Source organism: Gymnoscopelus braueri (genome assembly GCF_963280865.1).
Source record: "Gymnoscopelus braueri genome assembly, chromosome: 12".
NCBI lineage: Eukaryota > Metazoa > Chordata > Actinopteri > Myctophiformes > Myctophidae > Gymnoscopelus > Gymnoscopelus braueri.
The window spans coordinates 28,366,746-28,390,411 of NC_137614.1; the positions used below are offsets into that span (position 1 = coordinate 28,366,746).

The 23,666-nt window shown below is 44.0% G+C and overlaps 2 protein-coding genes across 4 annotated transcripts in view; one reads left to right on the plus strand and one right to left on the minus strand.

Annotated features, from left to right (window-relative positions):
* The window catches only part of LOC308096467 (L-rhamnose-binding lectin CSL3-like), a gene marked incomplete at its 3' end in the record, with an annotated part of 6,398 nt that extends 3,534 nt beyond the window's left edge, over window positions 1–2,864 (minus strand). Inside the window, exons 1-3 of the mRNA XM_080443887.1 lie at window positions 2,604–2,864; window positions 898–948; window positions 627–671 (exon numbers count right to left, since the gene is read on the minus strand). Of these exons, the coding sequence (XP_080300013.1) occupies window positions 627–671; window positions 898–948; window positions 2,604–2,643 (136 nt within the window). The 5' untranslated portion in view covers window positions 2,644–2,864. The remainder of the gene's footprint in view (window positions 1–626; window positions 672–897; window positions 949–2,603) is intronic.
* A 26-nt stretch (window positions 2,865–2,890) lies between these two features.
* Window positions 2,891–22,870, plus strand: dnase1l1 (deoxyribonuclease I-like 1). Of its 3 annotated transcripts, none has more exons than XM_080443655.1 (9): window positions 2,891–2,987; window positions 16,922–17,086; window positions 17,580–17,668; window positions 17,803–17,892; window positions 18,775–18,887; window positions 19,044–19,156; window positions 19,988–20,145; window positions 21,186–21,282; window positions 21,691–22,870. In XM_080443655.1, the coding sequence occupies exons 1-9, from the start codon at window positions 2,973–2,975 to the stop codon at window positions 21,808–21,810; spliced, it is 960 nt and encodes a 319-aa protein (XP_080299781.1). In that variant the 5' UTR covers window positions 2,891–2,972; the 3' UTR covers window positions 21,811–22,870. The 3 variants fall into 3 exon arrangements, with proteins under 3 accessions (XP_080299781.1, XP_080299782.1, XP_080299783.1); XM_080443656.1 differs by lacking the exon at window positions 2,891–2,987 and adding an exon at window positions 15,363–15,502; XM_080443657.1 differs by lacking the exon at window positions 2,891–2,987 and adding an exon at window positions 15,497–15,602.
* The last annotated feature ends 796 nt before the right edge of the window (window positions 22,871–23,666 follow it).

Consider the following 23,666-nt stretch of genomic DNA (forward strand, 5'->3'; position numbering starts at 1 on the left):
CATTTAGATCCTATGTCTATAGGTGAGACACGACCTTTGACACGATCCTGTTTCGGGTGTTTGACCTGAAGGTCAAGATTCAATTTATCAGTAAGCAGGAAGGCTCTATTAGCTCAATGGTGAAAATTTCAGCACCTGTAGAAGAGGAGTTACATAGTGCAGCTTTAATGTTCATATGTGCATCTAAAACTATGTGAATGTTGTTACGTTTATTTAAAGTTGAATCTGAATTTACTGCAGATTCATCAGATTTAATTTTTGTGTGGAGTATTTAGACTGTTCTGACCGGATCCAATTCACAAATGCGTTTATTATAATTATAATAATTGTACTTATAATAATAATTGTTATGTTATGTGCATTCCCTTTAGTCTATTACATTTGTTCTGTGAATCTAGTTTTGTGCATTTGTGATTATTGAGGCTAATACGATTCAATAATTTAAATACCGGCTTCTGCTGGGGTAACAACATGTACTGGTAATTTACCCATTGTCAATCAAGTTACATACTTATTTTCATTGTTTCTATTGTTACAATGCAGTCCTTGACTTGGGAGAGCAGTTTACTCAGGTATTCTATGCTTAGTGTGGGATGGCATTTGTGATCATAAGAGTAGCTACTCACCACAGTTAAGTTTTGCTGTGTTGCCTTCACAGGTTTGACTTGATACTGAAATAAGATCACATAAATTAGTGCTTGCACAGGACACACATACTGTAAAACAAACTGTCATAATTATGTACCGCCCAGTGACCACAAACATTTTATATAGACCACACTTGACTCCCTCCATCTCTATGTTACTGTCACTCTCCCTTTGTCTCTCTCAAAAGCACACATTCACAGACTCCTATTGTAGCAACATGCATGCGCCCCCACACATAGTACAGCCTACCTGTGCCTGTGCCTGTGCGTGTGCACGATTTCCCACATGCTGTGGTCAACACTGAAAAGATATACAGATATACAGTATAAGGTATATATTAAACTCTGAATTTAATCAATCAATTCCAAGGAAATTTTTACATCAAAAGAAATGCAGATGAAAAGAAGTTTTAAAGTGGTTTTGTTTTCTAAACATTAAGCACACAAGTGTACAGTAGGTGTTAGCAAAACTGAATGTCACCATCAATTTAAAAATACAGTGAGTGTAAAAAGAGGACAGTTTTGAAGCTTCTAAATTATTTTTTATTTATGGATGATAGTGCGTCTTTGGGCACATTTTCGGACAGTTTTAACGGCGTGGCTTCTAGTGGGCGAGCTGTCTAGAAGAGCATCTGTGTGTGTGTGTGTGTGTGTGTGTGTGTGTGTGTGTGTGTGTGTGTGTGTGTGTGTGTGTGTGTGTGTGTGTGTGTGTGTGTGTGTGTGTGTGTGTGTGTGTGTGTGTGTGTGTGTGTGTGTGTGTGTGTGTGTGTGTGTGTGTGTCCATGGCTCATCTTGCAAACCACTTGACCACAGCGCCACATTTCTTGTGCACGCTGTAGAACATGGAAGTAACTCCCTGAATTTTGATTTGCACATTATTGCTTGTGGGAAATGACATATGTTAAGTTTTTGTCTAAAATTGGTTGTTCTATCATGATATGCTAATTACATTAAATACATCTCTGATATTTTTGTCAATAAAATAAATAGGAAATGACTGACAATACCAATTCTTCTCGCAGGCAATATTTACCATAAACCTTTGTTTAGCAAAATGTATGTGCTGGACTGCCAGTCTTCGTAACCATAACATACAAATTAAAGCCCTTTGCTGGGAAACTTGTTGTAAAAATGTGTAACTTGAACTTGAAACTTTTGGTTTTACCAGAGTAGAATCCGAAGTAGAAGATTAAAGGTCTGGGTAAGGGACAGGGATAAAACTGACCAATCAAGCGTTTGAAATGCCACTGAAACACAACAAAAATACAGGAGAAATTCTGTATTTGCTGGTTGTTCCTGAGTTGATGCTGAAGACAGGCCCCTATGATTCTGGAACGACCTGCCTGAGGAGCTCAGACTTGCTAAATCTGTGTCTTCTTTTAAGTCACCTCTTAAAATGTACTTGTATCGAAAGACCTTTCTATAGATTTAAATTATTTTGTAATTTTATTTATTACTGCACTTTATACATGTATAAATTCCCTCATTATAATTAGATTTTGTTCTTTGTTTGCATTTCAATATTGCCCACTCATACCTATAGCACGACTGTCCACCCTGGAGGGGCCCCCTCTTTTGTGAGCCTTCCCAATGATTCTTCTCCTTTTTCCCATCAAGTTTTATTTCTTTTCTTGAAACGACTGGTTTCAGTTGTTGGAAATGTGTCATTGCTTGCTTTGTTGAAGGGCCTTTTCATAATTTGAATGTTGAAATGTTAATTTTGATTATCTTAAAGTTTTCATTTCACGCTATACACTTTTTGTGCACATGTTTTTGTTCTGTTCTTTGATTAGATTTTCCTTTTTTTGCAATTTGCTCTATAAATAAATATATATGTTTATTATTATTATTGGCATTATTATTGTTATTATATACGTATTATATATTATCTGAACATAGCCATACAAACTAAATGCATGTAAAATTCCTTCCTGAAAAATTGACATATATACTTACAGAGAGCTCCTACAACTGCATACAGTCCTATGTGGGACATCCTGTCAGCTCAGGGTCCAGGGCAGATACAGTAGATTCAGCTTTACAGTGTTCCTATCTGATGGTTGTTTAATAAGTTCTGACATGGAACACAAAACAAGTTCTATTTATATATATACTCTGTCCATCAACCAGGAAGAATATGGTTGTTGTTGAACGAGTTAGACATGCGAAAAGATGTCGATAATTGGATAGGTTCTCAGCATTTTAGATGTCAGGTCAGGTAGCAGAGAGATGAGGTCATTTTACATTTAACACAAAAAATAAATACATTGTTTTGTAAGTGAAGACAGGGACTACCCCTTTTTCAACTCTGCCAAGAAAAGAAAAATGAGGAAGCTTTATGTGAGTATGTGTTAGGGTGTGTTGTAATAGGACCCAAAAGTAGAACAGCCGAACCAGGTTTACAAGCAAAACGTCTTTATTAAACGTTGAATTCAAACATCCAGAATAATAAACTTAGGTAGGCGGCTGATTGAAAGGCAGGCAGGCTGGCAGGCAGGCAGTAGGCGTGGAGGTACAGGATCGGTCGACAACTGAATAATCTGGCAAGGGCTGGAGTCCAGAGCCAGGGATTTTATCTGCTGGGCTTGATGAGCAGATCACTCCCAGGTGAGCAGGCAGCTCCACAGCCCGATGATGGAATAGGAAGGTAACGCCCAGGCAGGCCATCCCCACGCCCACACAGCACACACCAGACACATAGGAAAAAAGGAAAAAAGGAGAAAACAGCCAGCCCATAACAGTATGAGGACAACACATTATGATATGACATTATAACACTTGCTATGCATACCATGTCTATACTTCCTTATAAACATACTTATAATACATTATAATCTGCTTATAACACTGTATAATTATAGTTATAAGAGCTCATAAATATTCATAATTCTTTATAACAATAATCATAACACATTATAAAACATTCTATAATGACTGATAAGGTCAAGTATAAATGCATTGTGATATGCATACTGTATAACACTGTATAATTACAATTATAAGCACTCATAATGCAATCATGATACAATACAAACCAGTTTATAATGACACTTTCTATGTTTATTCTCATAGTTATAAGACATTATAATCATGTTATAATGCTTTATAATAACCATTAAAATGCATTGTTATCACTGTTAAAATGCATTATACTGTCATTATAAGTCGCTATAAGTGGTCATTTGTTGCTTATTAAACATTATAGACACAATTATAATAGTTGACCTTATAAGTCATTATAGAATGCTTTATAATGTGTTATGATTATTGTTATAAAGCATTATGCGCATTAATGAGTTCTTATAACCATAATTATACAGTGTTATAATGCAGATTATAATACATTATAAGTATGTTTATAATGCATCATAAACATGGGATGCATAGCAAGTGTTACCCAAAGTTCTATATAATCATATACCAGTTTGATTTCTGATTACCTGTCTAGGTCAATTTCTTGGAATATAAGAAGGAGGACGCTGTGTATTCACAGTGTGAAGAGTTTAAATACAATATTATGATGAATTTTCACTTTTTATTATTTTATTTGTAATGTTTTGGGAGAGACTGGTGTGGGGAACATAGGACCCTGGGAACATAATATAGGACCCTATGTGCCATATAAAGCTGGGCAACAGAGGACCATGGGAACATTGCACCCGAGGAACATTTGGCGCTGATCAGTCAAGTGGTTTGCGATATTACACTGTTGTACAGTATATGGCTCAACCCTTCGGGGACAATCTGTAAAAAGTCATGGAACACACATAGGACAAGGAATAAGGAAGTTGGTTAAAGTTTCCACCCTGAAAGCATTTAAGGATTTAAGTTTCTATCAATCAGTCCAAATACATTTACTGGCAATGATGACTGACACACACACCCACACACACACACACACGCACACGCGCGCGCACGCTGGGGAACATTGGACCATGGGAATTTAGCACCCTAGGTAGTGGGATTTAATTTATACCCTTGAAGGATTTTATGTTGTTGCATAACTCTGTATCTTATGCTCTGCTTCTGGGGGGTTTGTGATCTCAGATTCTGTGTCATGCTTGCGCAGATAATCTGTAGTATCACAGGAGCAGAGTCACACCACCAAACTGAATGCAATAGCATTGCAATAAATGGTTATTCCTGACTAAAGGGTCTAACTGAACTGTGATTTCCTTCTCTCAACATCACTAAATTCACCATTAGCTATTCACCTCAACAGTTTATGATGTTGTATATGTTATTATTGTAAGCACTGAGTTTCTTGTCAATTCTCCGTAACATACTCACTATGGGATATCACCGCCCCCTGGCGTTGATGCAGAGCTACATACCATAAACTCCCGGGCCATTCATTGGCTGAGAAGGGTATGTCACGTGTCCGGTAGACCGGAAGAGGTATAAAACCTCTTGCGTGACGTGGCTCATCCTCTTTCGCTTCTCTGCATGGCAGATGCAACAGCTCAAGACATACCTTAATAATAACAAACGTAACTTTGATCAGGACAGAAACCAGCTTTAGCCCACTCGGTGGTACTTGTACTAACCAACGGGTTTTCCTCCTATTAAAAAAAAAAAAAAAAGTTTTATTATTTCCGCTCCCGCGGCTATCTTCTCTTTCTTTCTTTTACTGCTAAAGCAAGTTTTCCTCCTTTGAGTTTTCCGCGCTCTTAGCCTTGCGGTTGAAAGCTAACAGGTTAGCTCGAGATGGAGGTTCCACGTCCCTGCGTATTGCTGCTCTGCCGCTTGATGATCGCCGGGGATGACCCTCGTGGTTTCTGCATCTCGTGCCTCGGTCTCTACGGGGCCGGGGCATTTCCAAGATGCACCGGGACGCTGCGAGGGCTGCGCTGTTCTCCACGCTGCACCTCGATAGCCGCTTAGCCAGGGCAGCGCCCTGGCTGCGGGAGGCAGCGACGTCTCGTCCCCGGTCGTCGCGGATCCAGCAACACGGCCCAGGGAACGTGGGTGGTGGGGCCCACCACGTGCGCTCACAGTCCACAATGGGCCCTCCGGCAGTCCCGGCTGCGAGCGGCGTTAGCCCCCGCTCGCAGCACCTCCAGGCTGCTACACAAGCCGTGCTACGCAGCACTGCAGCAGCCGCTAGCACCGTGTCTGGGAGAAGCACCCAGGTGCAACTACCTAGCGGCACTTCCTCCCCCTCTTCCCAGCCGTCTACTCCGCTGCCACAGCAAGCGTACCGGGCCAGCGGTGCGTCGCCAGGAGACAACGAAGGGGCTCCGGCGACGGCGGCATAGGCGAGGGGAGAACGAGGCAGAAGCTCGTGAGTGAGTTAGCCCAGACTAGCTACGTTAGCTGCTTCGCTAGGTTAACGTCGCCTTAGTCAGGCAGTGTTTTGTTGGCTTAACACCCATGCAACAGGTTATTAACAGCGTTGTCCTAGCCTAGCTTGCCTCGCTAGGATAACACCAGCTTGTTAGCCTTCTCACTCTGTGTATCGAGCAAACCTCGGGGGCTTCTGAAGACCTTACTCGATGGACAAGATGGACGGCTCCTCGACTGCCAGAAGGCCACGTTTAATGAAAACGAATGTGTGTTTAAAAGTACAATTTTTTTTCTGCCAAAGAAATAAATGTGTTACATGTTACAAACGATCTCGTTCTTTCACGTGGCTTGAGTGCAGCGGAGCAGTGGAGTCCCCTACCGCGGGCTTCTCTGCTCCAATGCTCTCTGTATATAAGCCCATAATGTCTGTGATGCCCGAACTCCGGTATCCCAGACATTGATGGGCTAATATCTGTGCATGTAATGTAAATGTATCAACGTTCTCAATTACATAAGCCCACACTGTCTAGAACACCCGAGTCCCGGTGTTCTAGACATTGTTGGATAACATCTGAAAGAGCAGCGGAGCAATGGAGTCCCCTGCGGGCGGGCTTCTCTGCTCCAATGCTCTCTGTGTATAAGTCCACAATGTCTGTGATGCCCGAACTCCGGTATCCCAGACATTGATGGGATGATATCCGTGCATGTAATGTATCAACGTTCTCAATTACATAAGCCCACACTGTCTAGAACACCCGAGTTCCGATGTTCTAGACATTGTTGGATAAAATCTGTGCATGTTCTTGGATCATATGAAGGTAATATAAAAACCCACATCACCCCTGTCCGCCAGAGGGCGCAAATGCGCCAGTGGAATGGGGTCACGCCGGTTTTTGCCTTCCGTCCCACAGGAAGTGCTCACGCACCACTGTGAACCGGAAGTACTTCGGTCAGACATGACCCCTTGGCCGTACCGCCTCATGTTTTGCAGGCCACGTTCGCCTTTAACGAGCGACAAAGCATCCCCTACGGGGAGGAAGGTTTTGTCGCCTCACAGGCTTCCGTCCCACAGGAAGTGCCCACGCACCACTGTGAACCGGAAGTACTTCGGCCACGTTCGCCTTTGACGAGCGACAAAGCATCCCCTACGGGGAGGAAGGTTTTGTCGCCTCACAGGCTTCCGTCCCACAGGAAGTGCCCACGCACCACTGTGAACCGGAAGTACTTCGGTCAGACATGACCCCTTGGCCGTACCGCCTCACGTTCGCCGCTGGAGGGCGACAAAGCACCTCCTAGGGAGGACGACTTTGTCGACAAGATGGCGGCGGCCAGAGTAAGTTAGGAAGAGAGTAATGACAGTAGCGTCGATCCCATTGTGAGAATGGAATGCGGAAGTGCTCTGTCTACGTCAATGAGATAGTTCCAATGTTGGAACTATAGCCCATAGAGGCCCGCTTTGCGGCGAGATCGAAGCGTGACGTTACTCTCTCTTCTACACTCTGGCGACGGCCAAGGTAGGATTAATCATTGATATATATATAGTTTCACTGTATATATCTTTGGGCTTAATTCTGACGCCGGGGTTTTTCCCCGTGGCCAGTCTCGTGACTCCTCCGAGTCCTCCGTTGGCCCGAGGGTTAGCACCGCCGGCGGCAGTGGCAGCGTCACTGGTCCCCATGGCAACGGTCCCCATGGCAACGCTCCCACTCTCCGAGCGGCCGGTGACGTCATCGTCCAAGCCACTCGCTCGGTGTGTGAAGCAATGGAGGTTTGCAAGCCGAATGCTTAGGTATTGCTCACAATACTAAAGGGTTTCAGGCTGCATTTCTCCACAAATCCCCCGTGACAGAAAAAGTATTGTTTTCCCGTGCAAGGGGCCCAGCAGCCAATACTCTGAGGGAGGAAGTTTCCTTCCTCTTGAGCATGGGCGCTATTAAAGGCTTACTTCCGATACTTCTGTTTACTATCCCAGTACATCAGCGTTACACTGTGTGTGTACAGGGTTTTTCAGTACAGCAGTGACACACTGTGATTGTACTGATCAACTCCCCTGATCCGCAACAACACATTGTGGTTGTACTGGTGTGTTTTCCACGTGCTCTTATGCATATAATCTCCTATGTCGGACACGGGGTTGTTCCTCTCATGCAGAGGATAAGGCAACCATGTCTCTGAGAGAGGGGGTTCACTCTCTCTCCATAGTGAGTATGTTACGAAGAATTTGTCAAGAAACGCAAGGTTACGTTGTAACCCCGGTTTCCTTAGAATTCAGAGTAACATAGTCAGAGAACTATCTATGAATCGGAACCAACTGGTTTTCTATTCGTAATATTTTCTGGTGGAAAAGAAGGGGGGGGGGGGGTACGACCCATTCTGAATCTGAAGGGTCTCAATAAATACTTGGGTCAAAGAGCGGACCTCTGTCTCCGCCATTTTGGAGGGACAGATGCCCCCTTTGCCGTACCGCCTCACGGACTACAGGCCTCGTTCGCCACTAACGAGCGACAATGCACTCCCTAAGGGGAGGACGACTTTGTCGACGCTCCGTCCGGAGCCTTTGGGCTCAGACGAGAGGGCGACGGCCAGGGTAGGCTTACTTCGGACGGCCCCGTTTGTCAGAGTGACAGCGCCGTTGGTTTCCATGGAAACAGACAGGCTGCGCTGGCGGACAAACCGGATGCTGACGTCAGGCAAGGTCCCCGTGACCGGTCACGTGACCCCGCCGGGTCCTAACGGACCGTTAGTACCTCTACTGCCTCGGGCGGTCACCTCAGGGTTAGCACCGCTGGCGGCAGTGGCAGCGTCGCTGGTCCCCATGGCAACGCACACAGGGTTAGCGCTGCTAGCACCAGTAGTAGCGTCTTTGGTCCCCATGGCGACGCACACACAAGAAACCGGTTCCCTTGGAAACGGATCTCAACGTTTCTTGGCCCATGGTGATTTAGCCTTGACTAGCTTGTTAGCTGCTAGGTTTGCAGAACCTCCAGTCAGGCTACTGTTGCTTCGATTGGCGGCTAACTGGCCTCACTAACAACCACACATTACAGTGTGGTTTTTTGGTGCAGCGCATAGCCAGCCCCGCTAAAGCAACACCACGGTGGCCACCTTCCACCGCTACCCTTCCACGGTCTCTAACGGCCCCGCATGTGCGGGTCCGCTGGATCACGTGGCGACATCACCGGTCCAGTTGGAAACGTGTGCGTTGTCCGCACTGGGTGACATCAGAGCCCCTCCTGACTCGCTTGCTGAGGCAGCTTGTTGGAGAGTTTGCAGTCCGGAACTGTTTTACTATCCCGGTACTTCAGTGGTACACTGTGTGTGTAGGGGTTTTTTCTGTACAGCAGTGACACACTGTGGTTGTACTGGTCAGCTCCCCTGATCAACAACAACACACTGTGGTTGTACTGGTGTATGACCCTCTCTGCGGACGGTGCGTTAAGGAGATGGGTGGACCAGCATTGTTTTCAATGCTTATTTCCACGTTCCTTTCTATCCACCACAGTCAGGAGGTGGCGCGGCACACAGACGTGGCCGTTTCCCCACTTGACGTCGAGGGGTTTTTCACCGTCACCGTCCGTCGAGCGTCTTGGTCCCGTCTCAGCAGACCACCTTCATAGGGGGTCTCGCTGGGCTAGACCAGGCTCACGGCGCGTCTGTCCCGGGCGGGATAGACAGCGTTTCGGCCTAGGGTCCTCTCGCGTGAGGCGACAAGTCACATACAGGCTATGCGTGCAGGCGACGGGTCTCATGACTTCGGCCTTACACCTGTTTCGTTTGGACAAGCCCCACGTGTGACCTTTTTTCCCCGGAGGTGGATGTGGGCTCTTGGAGCCCCGTCCACCTGAGGTTGTCATGTCCTGATCGGAACCGACAACACCACGACCGTGTGCTATGCCAAAAAGCAGGGAGGCCTGGCCTCTCCAGTGTTGGGCAGGCTAGCTGGCGATCTGACGCTGTGGTGCGACGCGCGCCTTACGTCAACCAGAGCCTCACAGGTACCGGGCCTCCTGAACAGTGGAGCGACTCTGTTGTCCAGGGGCGTTTTTTGGTACGCAGATTGGCCTCTCCTCCGGAGATAACAAGCCAGATCTGGGCCAGGTTGGCCGACTGAACTGCTTTATGCATTCCCGTCACGGGAGTTGGTCCTCTCAACTTGTCAGACTCCACGGACTGTCAGTGCCACTGGTGGCACTGGCGTGGGGCGCATGGAGGTTAGGAATAATCCTCTCCTCTACAACGAGCCCTGGGCCCTCCCCCCGATCAGAGATCTGCTACGGCAGGCAGGGGTCGGAATTTTCCACAAGCAACCTCAGGACCTAGACCGGTGGGCTTGGCCCGTGAGGGGGAGACCTTGACTTCTTATGGCCTGCCCCCTGAGGTGGTAGCTACCATCCAGGGGGCGAGGGCCCTTTCCACGAGGTCTGCGTACGACGACAGGTGGAACCTGTTCGTGTCATGGTGTCTGGGTCAGTCACCGCCGGTTGAGGCCTTCCGGGCCTCGGTACGCAGCATCCTCATGTTCTTGCAGGACAAATGGAACCAAGGTCTGGTTTTCTCGACGGTTAAGGTGTACCAGGCGGCCATTTCCGCTTGTCACGTGGGTTTCGATGACATGACGGTTGGCCGACATCCGCTGGTGCGTAGTTTTATGAACGGTGCCAGGCCGGTCTCTAGGCCTCTGTTCCCGGCCTGGGACCTGGCGGTGGTGCTGGGGGCGCTTTGCCTCCCACCGTTCGAGCCTTTTCACTCTATGGATCTGGAGATCGTTAGTCTCGAAACGGTTCTTGTGGTTGTTTTCACTACAGCTACACGGGTCAGCGACATACATGCGCTCTCAGTAAGTTCGGAGTGCATGAGGTTCTTGGGAGACGACGGCAGGGTTTGGTTAAGCCCAACATGGCGTTTGTTCCCAAGAACGGAATGGTGACCCAGACACCGGTTGAGCTGATAGTTTTTCATCCGCCTCCTTTCGCTTCGGCAGAGGATAGGCGGCTGCACTGTCTCTGCCCAGTGAGGGCGTTGAAGCTCTACTGCCAGAGGACGGCGGTCGGCCGGTCGTCGTCGCAACTTTTTGTCTCCTTCGGCCCAGATGGTCGGAGGAAGGCAGTGACTAAGGCGACGCTTTCTAGATGGAGTGTGGATGCCATTTAGGCTGGCCTACGTCAGTAGTGGCGCTCCAGTTCCAGAAGGACTGAAGGCTCACTCTACTAGAGGCGTGGCTACTTCCTGGGCCCTCTCCAGGGAAATGTCGGTCCAGGAGGTGTGCGCGGCCGCAAACTGGTCGTCTCCATCGACTTTTGCGGTTTTCTACAGCCTGGATGTGGCAGCGGCGTCAGTGGCGCACGCTGTACTGGGCATAGCGGCTGTCTCTAGTTAGGGTGGGGGAGGTTAGGCAGGTCTTTTGTGTAACCCGCCTTTGTTCCCTTCTCTACCTTCCTTCTCTTGAGTCCCCTCGGAACCACCGTTGGTAGGTTTCCAGGGGAGGAGGCCCTGTTTCCTTGTTTTCACTTATGGGTCAGACTTGTGTCTGTTCATTAGATGAATAGGCAGACTTGGTCTGTCAGGGTCCTTTTCTTTCAATTATATACCGCACCCCGGCCCGGAGGGCTGGGGCGCCCTTGAGGCCGAAGGTCACGTCCAGGGGGACGGGGCCTTATGGCTAGGGGGCGTGCGGACCTGAGATTCGGTATGGCTATAAGCCCCAGGGGGGTTTATGTATCCCATAGTGAGTATGTTACGGAGAATTGACAAGAAACTCAGGGTTACGGATGTAACCCCGGTTTCTTTAGAATTCGGAGTAACATACTCACCTAACACCCCTGTTTGTGTGCATCTGCATGCAGGAAGCGTGTTAAAGAGGATGAGCCACGTCACGCAAGAGGTTTTATACCTCTTCCGGTCTACCGGACACGTGACATACCCTTCTCAGCCAATGAATGGCCCGGGAGTTTATGGTATGTAGCTCTGCATCAACGCCAGGGGGCGGTGATATCCCATAGTGAGTATGTTACTCCGAATTCTAAAGAAACCGGGGTTACATCCGTAACCCTGAGTTTTCAGGGCCTCAACCTGTGTACCAGGTTTCATGCATTTATGAAAAGGTTAGCACAATTTTCACATATCACCTGAACAATTCCGCTGATTTAGGTACAGTATATGTACATGTACATGTTACTCTCCTCTTTTAGCTCGATCATCCTGGTTTCAGGGAATGCCTGACCTATTGTGGAAGAACTGACATCATAAACACCTGTACTATCATGTTTCGTACTATTTTCTTTTAATTTTTATAATGTCACACGAGTGATGTCCTGTCCTATGATACAGTATGTACTGCTTCCTGCCCATCAGGAAGTTGGCGAGCCGATGATAGATGAAGCCAGGCACGGTCAGCTAGGAGAGAAACTCTGGGATGCAAAGATTAAGTCCACAAACCTAATGCATGCATAGGACCCTGTGCAGTCAAGAGATGCTGAAGGGTGAAGTGCAGACTCATGTTGAGTGCATCACCTTTGATTGATTGAATATTTTATTAGGCAAAAAAAAATAAACATCACAATTTATAATACTTTGTCTAAAAGGTCCAAAAATGTCCTTGCGCTCTTGTTTCCATTGGGGACAGATGTATTTGGCCCAGCAGGGGTTCAGTCAGGCCTGTAGTCATGAAGTCCAGTAACCCTTGGCTTTTTGGGGACTGGGTATGGTGGAGCTTTTTGAATCCGGCGGATTCAGTACAGAGAGCCAGTTTATCTGTGCAGTGCTTGAGGGAGGACGAGAGGGGGACAGCATCAGGCCCCTGAGCCTTCTGGATTTTCTTTTTCTTTTGAGCCTCCTGTTCTGAAAGACTGAAAAGATTGGCACCAGGCTCTAAGGAGGTGTATTGGTGGGTAGGGGGCTGAGGGGAGGGGACACCTGCTGCGTGTGTCTGATTGTTAGCAAGCTAGCAGGGGAGCGAGAGAGAGAGAGAGAGAGAGAGAGAGAGAGAGAGAGAGAGAGAGAGAGAGAGAGAGAGAGAGAGAGAGAGTGTGTGTGTGTGGGTGGGTGGGGTCTCCTTTCTCCTCTCTGTGACTGCAGGACCCTAAACTTTGCGTCACCCTTTCCACACGGCGGAGACAGAGTCGCTTTCCCTATTCTAAGCCTGTCATAATAGGCCAACAATCGATGAAAATAGCAGATCTACAAGGTCACCATGTGTCGCAAAGTGAGGCGTTGTGAACTTGTAGATCGGCTATTTTTGACATTTGGTGTAGAGGGGAACAAGGTGGGGACAAAGTATAGCCCCCTGACGACCCCGATCAACAAAGTATAAAAGGTTTAAGTGGTAAAAGTTGCACAATATTGAGACAGAAATCATTCCCTTACTATTGCAATAATGACATCAATCGAACTTGCATACAAAACCTTTAGGACACAATTTCTGTTTTGCCATTATTTAAAAAATAGTTTGGGGAGGGGTGGGGCTGGGGGAACATAGGACCCTGGGAACATAGGGCATTGCACCCAAATAACATTTGGGGCTGATTGGTGCAGTGGTTTGCAATATTAAACTGTTGTATAGTGGCTGCCCCCAGGCTCTGGAATATTCTGCCCTTACATATCAAAGCGGCCCAGTCGCTAGCTATCTTTAAATCTCATCTAAAGACTCATTTTGTCTCCCTGGCCTACAGTGCCATCTGATGTATCCCTGTCTCTCCATTGACTGGTGCTAATGGTTGTTTTGTTTTTATTTGCACTTAATGTTTGTATGCTCTGTCTGTTTACTTTGCATTGTTTGCTCTTTGTTGTGTGTTTTTAACCTGTACAGCACTTTGTTTGATTCTGTCATGTGAAATGTGCTATATAAATAAACTTTGATTTGATTTGATTTGATATGGCTCGCCCCTTCCAGGCCACTCTTTAAAAAGTCATCTACCCTCTCCTCTTTGTCATGGAACACGCATAGGACAAGTGTGAAGTGGCTTGAACGGCCAAGGCTCCAAACATTTGACAAATCCAAGAATGCAGTTTTTGGTATTTATTTTCTTCAAAACACCATCAGTCCAGTCAAGTCCGGTGGAGTGGCTTAATACATTATAACTGTCCTCTATAACTAAAATGTAAAATTAAAAACACCTTAGATATTTAATTTATTTAAAATGTTTTGAATCTTTCACTCAATAGGGGCAATGCCCGTCGCAAGTTGATGATGTCATTTGTCCATGCGTGGTCTAGCCCTATGGAATTTATGGAATGCATGTGAAAACAAAAAACAACTATTACGTCCAATATTTTAAATATGTTTTTTTTGCACATGCATTCCATAAATTCCATAGGGCTAGACCACACATGGACAAATGTCATCATCAACTTGTGATGGGCATTGCCCCTCTTGAGTAAAAGATGAACTGTTTCTAAAATAATTACAATATTTAAGGTGTTTTAATATTTTTTTATTTTAGTTGGAGAGGACAATTATAATGTATTAAGGCATAGTTGGCTTATTAGCCAGGGATCCTTTTAAGTCTCTATAGGGCACGGCTGCACCGTGACAACAAGGAATAAGGAAGTTGGTTAAAGTTTCCATCCTGAAAGAATTTAAGTTTTTAAGAATTTAAGTTTTTCAGAATTTACTAGCAGTGATGACTGACACATACACACACATAACCACACATGCAAAAAAAGAAGAAGAAAGAAAATCCCTATATGCTCTTGCACACACATGGACACTGCAGGGTTTTTAATATGGAGATCAGATTAGTTGTACAATAATCTTCAAACTATTAGAGACGTGCCCCTGCAAGACTGAAAAGATTGGCCCCAGGCGTGTTAGTGGGTAGGGGGCTGAGGGGAGGGGGGACCTGGGTTGGGCTACATAATCTGCAACATCTATGGAGTGGGATGTTTTGTAGATGATTCCTTTCTTCAGTGTGAACTGTCTGGCTGTGAGGACTGCCATAGCTGAGTGGGTAGAATGCCGTTTGGGAATTGGAAGGTTTCTGGTTTGCCCCCCGGACCACCCAGTCTAATGTGTTGGAGTGTCTGAGCAAGACACCCCTAACAGCTCCCCGGGTGCCATATATTAATGGCATGAAAGAGAAAGAAGCAAGCACTCATCAGACGAATAGTTCGAAGTACATGTACCGGGTGCATGGTTCAGGCGAGAGAGAGTGTGGGTGGGTGGGGTATAAGGATAATTCCTTTTAACAGGTCCGTTCATGAAGATCCTTGCAGTCTTGTTTCCAATGAGGGCCTGCGAGCAATTAGGGGTTAAGAGTCTTGCTCAGGGACATATTTCATTTCATCGGCACATTTGCTGGCCTGGCCTGGAATCGTACCTGGGGCAACCAGGGCCTCTGGCTCCCTAGGCGGGCTCACTAACCACTCAGCTATGGCCGCCCCAGCCAGAGTCTCCTTTCTTCACTCTCTGTGACTGCAGGACCCTAACTTTGCATCACCCTTTCCACACAGCGGAGAATGAGCAGGGCCCTAAGTTTAGAACAGACAGGTCCCTCCCACAGGAAGGGAGTTTCACATATCAGGAAGTGAGGGAATAAACAATCCAAACAGACACAGCTAGAATCTTTCAAGGGGTGAGTATGGGAAAAATGTGTTGCTGTTAAGTAGAACAGGTTTAACGTATGCCTATATTTCCTTCTCGGAAAGAGTGAGTGAAGGACGTACATTCCTCATGTTCATGTTACAAGACTTGTTACATGAACTGTTTATTTTTTGTGTGATAGACTGAGTGATATACACATACAGTGCAGTATGTGTGTGATGTCATGTATATTTTATGTCTCACGTACTAAAAAAGCATGTATGATGTATAATATAAAATACTTTTGTACAATTTACAACTTTTTATTGGCTGGAACTGAGAAGAGCTACTGTATGAAAGATAGCAGCAACCCGTTTCTGTTTCCCTCATCTAGGGTGGAAATGTTGATCCTGCTTCTTGATCACAGGACGAGAATAGTTTGGCAGGGTTGGGACTTACTCACTGTATGGTTCTAACCTCTGAATGCTTTGGTACCAATTCGCTGTTGTGACTTGCTTTCTTTTGAGATGTCCAAGCAAAGGGATTGCTGACCTAAGAAAATGAAACCATTACTAGAAATCTCTGGAAAAGATTTGCTGTCACTAATATTCCAAGTCAGAAGACCAAATCATCTTAGCTTTTCTTTTATGATGCTGTTCAAGGTCTAAGAATATATTGTAATGTTTCGAAATAAATGTATTTACAGAATGGAGTTCATATACTGTATGATACAATATGGTGACAATAATCACAAAAAACAGAAATGAAACTAGCAGCTGGTATCCTGCTAAAATCCTAACGTATTGGTGTCTTGTGAGAAAGGGGAGAGTTTCCACGGCAGTACTTTCCCATAAGTTGCTGTCTTTCTACCCCTGGTGGAAGTCAGGCTTAATGACTTTGAAACTGTAATAACATGAAAGGCTATTGGAATTATTTGAGCAGAGGTACAGTTAAAAATTTTACTGCCTAGGTAAATAATCAACCAATATTAGTTTACTTGAACGTCAATTATTGTTAGAGTGAGTCTCACACAGTACTTGTATCAGCATGGGTCTCTACTAACCACATATTTTAGCTATCTGGTGGCAGATCAGTACTCCTTGTCTTGACTTGCTCACAGTAAACAATAGCATTTTCAAGCGTTTGCAACTACAAATGAGTGTTCCTCATTTGACAAGGCAGGACAGCAGCAGTCACATATTTTAGTCTTACAACATTTGTGATCATTTCAGAAGATAGATGATGCTGCAGTGTGTAGAGAAAACAACATACATGCATGAGAATTGTAATCTGTGTGTGCACTACTGTATAATGTACCTACTGTATATAGCAGGGTGTGCAGTGTGGTAGTTTGTGTGTGTTGTTTCTCTGTATTGCAGTGGAGAAGTTAATACATTGCAGGGGTTTCTTTCTTGAAATTACCATGTGTATATGAACAATGAACATAGTTGCTAATCTTTTTTTTCTACAGCTCAGCATTATGGAGTCCGTTTCCTCCACTCTCCTCGTCCTGCTTGTCGTCTCGTGTGTGTGTGGTGTTTTAGGGAGGTCTGATTTCAAAATCTGTGCCTTCAACCTCCATAGTTTTGGCGAGTCTAAGTCCAACGATGCCAAAGTCATGCACACACTTGTCAGGGTAAGCTCTTAATTGTACTTAATGTCAGATGTTTTCTGTAAGACACTTGTGTTGATTGTTCTATCGCAGCTGCATGATTGGTATGTGTCACTTCTTCCCATGATTTGTCACTTAAGTTCTTTGTTTTCTCTTTCTGTAAATGAAATAAGATGAGTTATTTCTTCAATATAGAGAAGATGGCAGAAGCACATACGTAATTCAGTGCTTTTTAAATAGCCTACACTACACTACATTACCGATTTCAGTATTTAAACGAAAGTAAACAACACAAAACGAAATTATGATTTTTTTATCATCGTGATGTTGGTCTAACCCAGCTGTGTGTGTGTGTGTGTGTGTGTGTGTGTGTGTGTGTGTGTGTGTGTGTGTGTGTGTGTGTGTGTGTGTGTGTGTGTGTGTGTGTGTGTGTGTGTGTGTGTGTGTGTGTGTGTGTGTGTGTGTGTGTGTGTGTGTGTGTGTGTGTGTGTGTGTGTGTGTGTGTGTGTGTGTGTAGATCATAGCCCGCTGTGATTTATGCTTGCTTCAAGAAGTGAGAGACAGCAAACAAAAGGCGTTGCCACTGCTACTAGCTCAGCTCAACAGGTTATACACACACACACACAGTTTGACAATACTCTCATCCATACGTTCTCACCCAGACACAATTTCCACAGTGTCTTTGTTCTTCCCTCATAATCCAGCTATTAAAATCTGTTTCTCTCACCTGGCCATCTCAGCTATGACAGTGATCATAACTATGATGCAGTGTCTAGTGAGAGACTGGGCAGATCTCCCACCTACCAGGAGCAGTATGTGTTTGTTTACAGGTGAGCACAACACAATGTCACTGTGTGTGTGTGTGTGTGTGTGTGTGTGTGTGTGTGTGTGTGTGTGTGTGTGTGTGTGTGTGTGTGTGTGTGTGTGTGTGTGTGTGTGTGTGTGTGTGTGTGTGTGTGTGTGTGTGTGTGTGTGTGTGTGTGTGTGTGTGTGTGTGTGTGTGTGTGTGTGTGTGTGTGTGACATTTGGTGTAGAGGGGAACAAGGTGGAGACCAAGTATAGGCCCCTGACGACCCCGATCAACGAAGCATAAAGGCTTTAAGTGGTAAAGGTTGCACAATATTGAGACAGAAATCATTCCCTGACTATTGCAATAATTACATCAATCAAACTTGCATACAAAACTTTTAGGACACAGTTTCTGTTTTGCCATTATAAAAATAGTCTGGGGCGGGGTGGGGTTAGGGGTTGAGGTGCTTAGGACTGGGTGGGGTTAAATAGATTTTATTGTCACAAATTATGAAAAGAAGTTTTGATGTAATTTATTTGGTTTACAACTCTGGTTTAAATCTCTCCATTCTCTACCCACTCTGGTCCTAAACAGTGGCAGCAGAGACTGAATTGTGTTCCTTATCAGGAGTGTGAATACGAGAGCTCACTAGGTTGTTTGAAATGCATTTATTGCAGAAGCTAATACACAAGAATACACAGTGTATTGTGCAGTGAATGCACATCGTACAGTAGTATGTACACGACACGCGCATGTGTTCCTTTATGCATGTCTGTCTGTCTATCGGTATCTCGGTCATGTCATTGTTCTGCTACCTCTCATTAACAGCCACTCACTCTAAACTCAGCACCTGTGAAGACATGCACATTCTAATCAGTCAACATAAAGATATTTTGCTTGTCTTGTGTACGTATGTGTTCAGAACCGGAACAGTGACGGTGACAGGTGAGTACCAGTACCCAGACACTCGTCCAGGAGACGTCGATGCTTTCGCAAGAGAGCCTTTCTGCATCCGCGTTAAAGCACCCAAGACAGGTACCCTCACTATTATAAATAATTTCATCAGGACCTGCTGAAAATCACTGGAAAAGCGTTTTTTTTTAAACTTTTTTTTACTTCTTGTCTCTCTGTCTCTCACTCCTCTTTCTCTGTCTTTTCAACCCTCCGTCCCTCTCTTATCGCTCTTTTCAGCCATAAAGGAGTTTGTCCTGATCCCCCAACACACCTCTCCGACCAATGCAACCAGAGAGATTGATGCTCTCTATGATGTGTTTCAGGATGTCAGAAGATTGTGGAAAAATGATGTAAGAAAATAAGCTTAAAGGTGCTGTAAGTTATATTTTTTGGTTAAAACTAAAAGTTAAAGCTCTATATTCTGATAGTAATCATTGCTATAGAGTGTTAGTTCAGTAGCAGGGGTCTCCCCGTCTCTCCAGCTCTTTATTAAACAGATAATACATTTGCAGAGGGGTTTGCAATTCCATTCAATCTGGACATATAGTACACATTTATGAGTTTTAATTTCATAGTAATCCAGTTCCAATTATGTTTGCTATTTTTTGTTTTTGTTTCATCTCTTCCCGTTTCACTTTTTACTTGTTATCCTATATCCTGAATGAGTTCTGTCTCCTGATTGGATCAAATTTTTTGTTTTGTTTTAAAGGGCTGGAGAGATGGGGAGAGCCCTGTTACTGAACAAACACTATATCAATGATTACTATCAGAATAAAGAGCTATTCAACACTTATTTTAACACAAAAATATCACTTACAGCACCTTTAAGAAGTTATTATTGTGCATTTCATAAATAATTAAGATGAAGGAATACATTATTATCTATATATTATTACTAGTACTTTGAAGATTCCTTCTTCTACTCCTAGTCTCCTATTACTGCTGATGCTACCACGACTACTATTACTACTTTTACTGTTACTGCTACAACGACTTCTATTACTGTTAATACTATAATGCCTACCAAAATAACTATATTTGTACTGTCCATGATGGGTACTATGGGTACTCTGACAATGTGTACAGCGGATATTAAATGGCCGGGTATGGCATGCATTCCCAATTTGCATCTTTCCTATGTATATTTAAGTATGTCCTAAATGTGTGAGCATTATGTGCAGAATGTGATGTTCCTCGGTGACTTCAATGCTGACTGTGGCTACCTGGCCAAGAAGAACCGGAAGAATGTTCGCCTACTCACTGATAGTTCCTTCATCTGGCTGATCTCAGACGAGACAGACACCACGGTCAGAGTGTCTACCAGCTGTGCCTACGACAGGTAGGCACACTCCAGATACCAGAAGTTCCTCATGTCCTTTCTATCGTCTCATCTCTACACAGTAACATCCCAAGTGTTAATTGAACTCTACCACAATTGAACCCTGAGTTCAAATTCAAAGTTAAATTATTTTACTTTGTACATTCTTATAACCTAATATTGTTCATAATGGTGTTTTGTTTTTAAACAATACAATCTATGTGTGAAGGGGTACCATAGAATAAAGAATATTCTATTATTGTAATTGTATGTCATCCTACAGTTAAATAGGTCAATTGTGTCATGGGTTTTATGTGCTAATCTTATGTATTGTGATTATTACTTGAATTCTCTAAGAACATGCTATGTTCTTTTGGCTTAACTATTGGTTATTATTTCAATTCAGGAACATTTGAGTTGCTGCTGTTCGATTGTGATCTCTTTTTCTGAATGTGGTTTGCAAAATAATAATAATAACATTTCTACAGGTTAGGGTCTTCCAAAAAAGGTTAAGGACAGTATCTCTAGAGATAAGGAATGAAATAGCACTAGCTGTACAATATTAACAATGTCTTTAAGTTGACAGGTGCACCCATGAGAGGTCGTAACAGCACCTGATAGGCTACAGTTTCGAATTTCAACATTCAAGTTTATTGTCGTCATTCTGCTCCTTACAGGTTATGGAAAAAGGGATATAATATAATGCCCCTGGGGAAATAGTGCATTACATAAATCAAAGCAATAATAACAACAACAAGAGCAGCAAACCTAAAATCTCACTTAAAATTAAACGTTGATCGTCAAAGTCTCCAACAGATTTTGTATTACAGTGTAATAATATAGAAGCTCTAATCTAAATATTCTGAGAATTTTTATCATAGCATTTCTACAAAATGAAATTGGGCTGTTGTGAAAAGTATGAAATATGAATTAATGCAAAGCAACACGTAAATATATGCCTCTTTGTGACAGTTTATTACATTTTATTACAGCCCCAGTAAATTGTCTAAAAGAAACATCCAGCATTGAGACAATGACTTTGACTCTGTGTATTCTAATAGGATCGTCGTGCATGGGGAACCCTTTGCCAAAGCCATAGTGCCTCTTTCAAACAAAACCTTCGACTTCCAGAAGGAATACCGTCTAACAGAGGAACAGGTAACACATACAACAATAGAGTTGTGTATGTGTGTGAGTGTGTGAGTGGGTGAGTGTGTGAGCGAGTCTGTCTGTCTGTCTGTCTGTCTGTCTGTCTGTCTGTCTGTCTGTCTGTCTGTCTGTCTGTCTGTTGGTCCGTCGGTCGGTCGTACTTGTGACACAAATGTAGCACGTAGTGGCAACTGACCAGTACTTTGGACCAAGCATTGTATTGAATTGTATTGTACTTTACTCTCTTGTATCTTTGTACAAGTCTAGTCTATACAGTATATTTTTCTTTTTTCTTTTCTTTTTTTGTCAGTTCTTTCAGTACTTTGCTTTGATTCTCAAATGGAAAGATCCGTATTTTGGTAGGAGTTTTTTTTTGTTGATTAATAACTTGCTCTTTTCTGGTGTAAATCTTTTCAGGCCTATGATGTCAGTGACCACTTCCCTGTGGAGGTTCGGTTAAAGTCAGGCACATCCACACAACAGGTCTCAATCAACCTCCTCCTCTTCCTCCTAACCTCCTTATTGATCTGCAGCTGAACAACCATGCAAGCATAACTGTGTGTAGGTGTGTTTACACAAGATGGCACTAGAAAACCATAATGACTGACTAAGGACTTCCTCCAACTCTGTGAATAGACTATTATTATTACTATTACTAGTCCATTCACACCTCAAACCAATTCCAGCCCGGATCCAAATTCTATTTCCAGCAAATGTGTCAAGCCAAGGAAGGAAGCCAAAATTGTGTTAGTTATAAGTTCTAAGTTTAGGCATGGGTGTGATGTAGTTTAATTAATGAATTAGAGTTAAGGTTAGGTTTGTAGGTTTTGGTCAGTTTTAGACATGGGCGTGGTAACTTAAGGTTAGGCTAAGGATCTGTTCACTATGTCAAAAGGCCAGTCTTTTAAGTCTCAGCCCACATTGTGTGTGTGTGTGTGTGTGTGTGTGTGTGTGTGTGTGTGTGTGTGTGTGTGTGTGTGTGTGTACGCATGGAGATAATCTTGCAAACCGACTGATCAGCACCAATTGTTTTGTGCATGCTGCCAGTAGGCCAAATAAGAACGTCCATGCATTTTAAATACAGTATGTTTTATATATATTTGAAATATTTAACTTACTCATGCTCTTTGCAAAAGCGTCAAAGTGTTGATGCTGTAGTGTAGAGTTTGCACTGAAGCGTGTGTGTATATACTGTGTGTGTGTGCGTGTGCGTGTGCGTGTGCGTGTGCGTGTCCGTGTCCGTGTCCGTGTCCGTGTCCGTGTCCATGTCCGTGTGCGTGTGCGTGTGCGTGTGCGTGTGCGTGTGCGTGTGTGTGTGTAAGATATATAAAATGGTAACATATGCACTTTATTTATTTAAAAAATCCTTTTTAAATGTTTGTAATATTATACAAGGTAAATTAGGTTCATTCCTCAATGGTTTCTCGGGGTGAAATGAAGGTCGATGATGATGATATCTGTATCCTTATAGTGTTGATATTTGGCAGACTTGGACATGCATGTCCACAGACTTGGTATTTTTGTCCATGTGATATTGTCTAACTTCAACATGACGTTGCAATAAAATCGACAGCTAATAAGCTTGACATACAAATTATGTTTTGTATGTTTTTGTCATTGTTTCCTTTCATAGTTTGCAATAACTGCAAGTAGTATCTGCACATCAGTGGTAATTTTTTCATTGTGATGTCTAATAACGTAACTAAGTGGCAACATACGGTATACAGGACAATAAAGGAGAATTTTCATCACTTCAACCTCTCTTTTCTTCATGGGTCATTGCATACTGTATATTCTGTGCCAAAAGCTACACCACATTGAGATAGTTTGCTTCCCCACTGCTTGCACCACCCTGAGTTGCACCCATCTCACGCACATACATCTGCAACATGCCAAAACACCTCTTGCACTGAAAGTATCAATGATACATAATACCCTCACTTTACTCTTTTTAGTCTCATCATAACCCGAATAACTGACTCAATGTCAGCTAAAAATCATTGCATGGTTTATGGTTGACATGAGAGACAAGGTATGGACAAACAAGGTCTCTTTGTCACATGCACATCTTTTAACAGGTTATGGGTTGAAAAACCATCAAGAGAACCTGCACACTTTCTCACATGGCATATTTATTTGTAGCAACTAAGAAAAGATGTTGGTCGGCTGGGTTCTTCGTCAGATCACCCTATGAAGGCCCCGAAAAGGATGAGATGTTACTATGCAAGTCCATACCAACATTGAATGCAGTGGGTGGTATACTGTATTACTGTAGCTCTCCATGGTTCGCTGTGCGATAGGCTGATAAGGGTCTTGGGGTTTCCTTGGTAATAACTTACTGTATCATACTTATGCACATTGTACTGACGTCACTCATTTCCATGGATAGACCA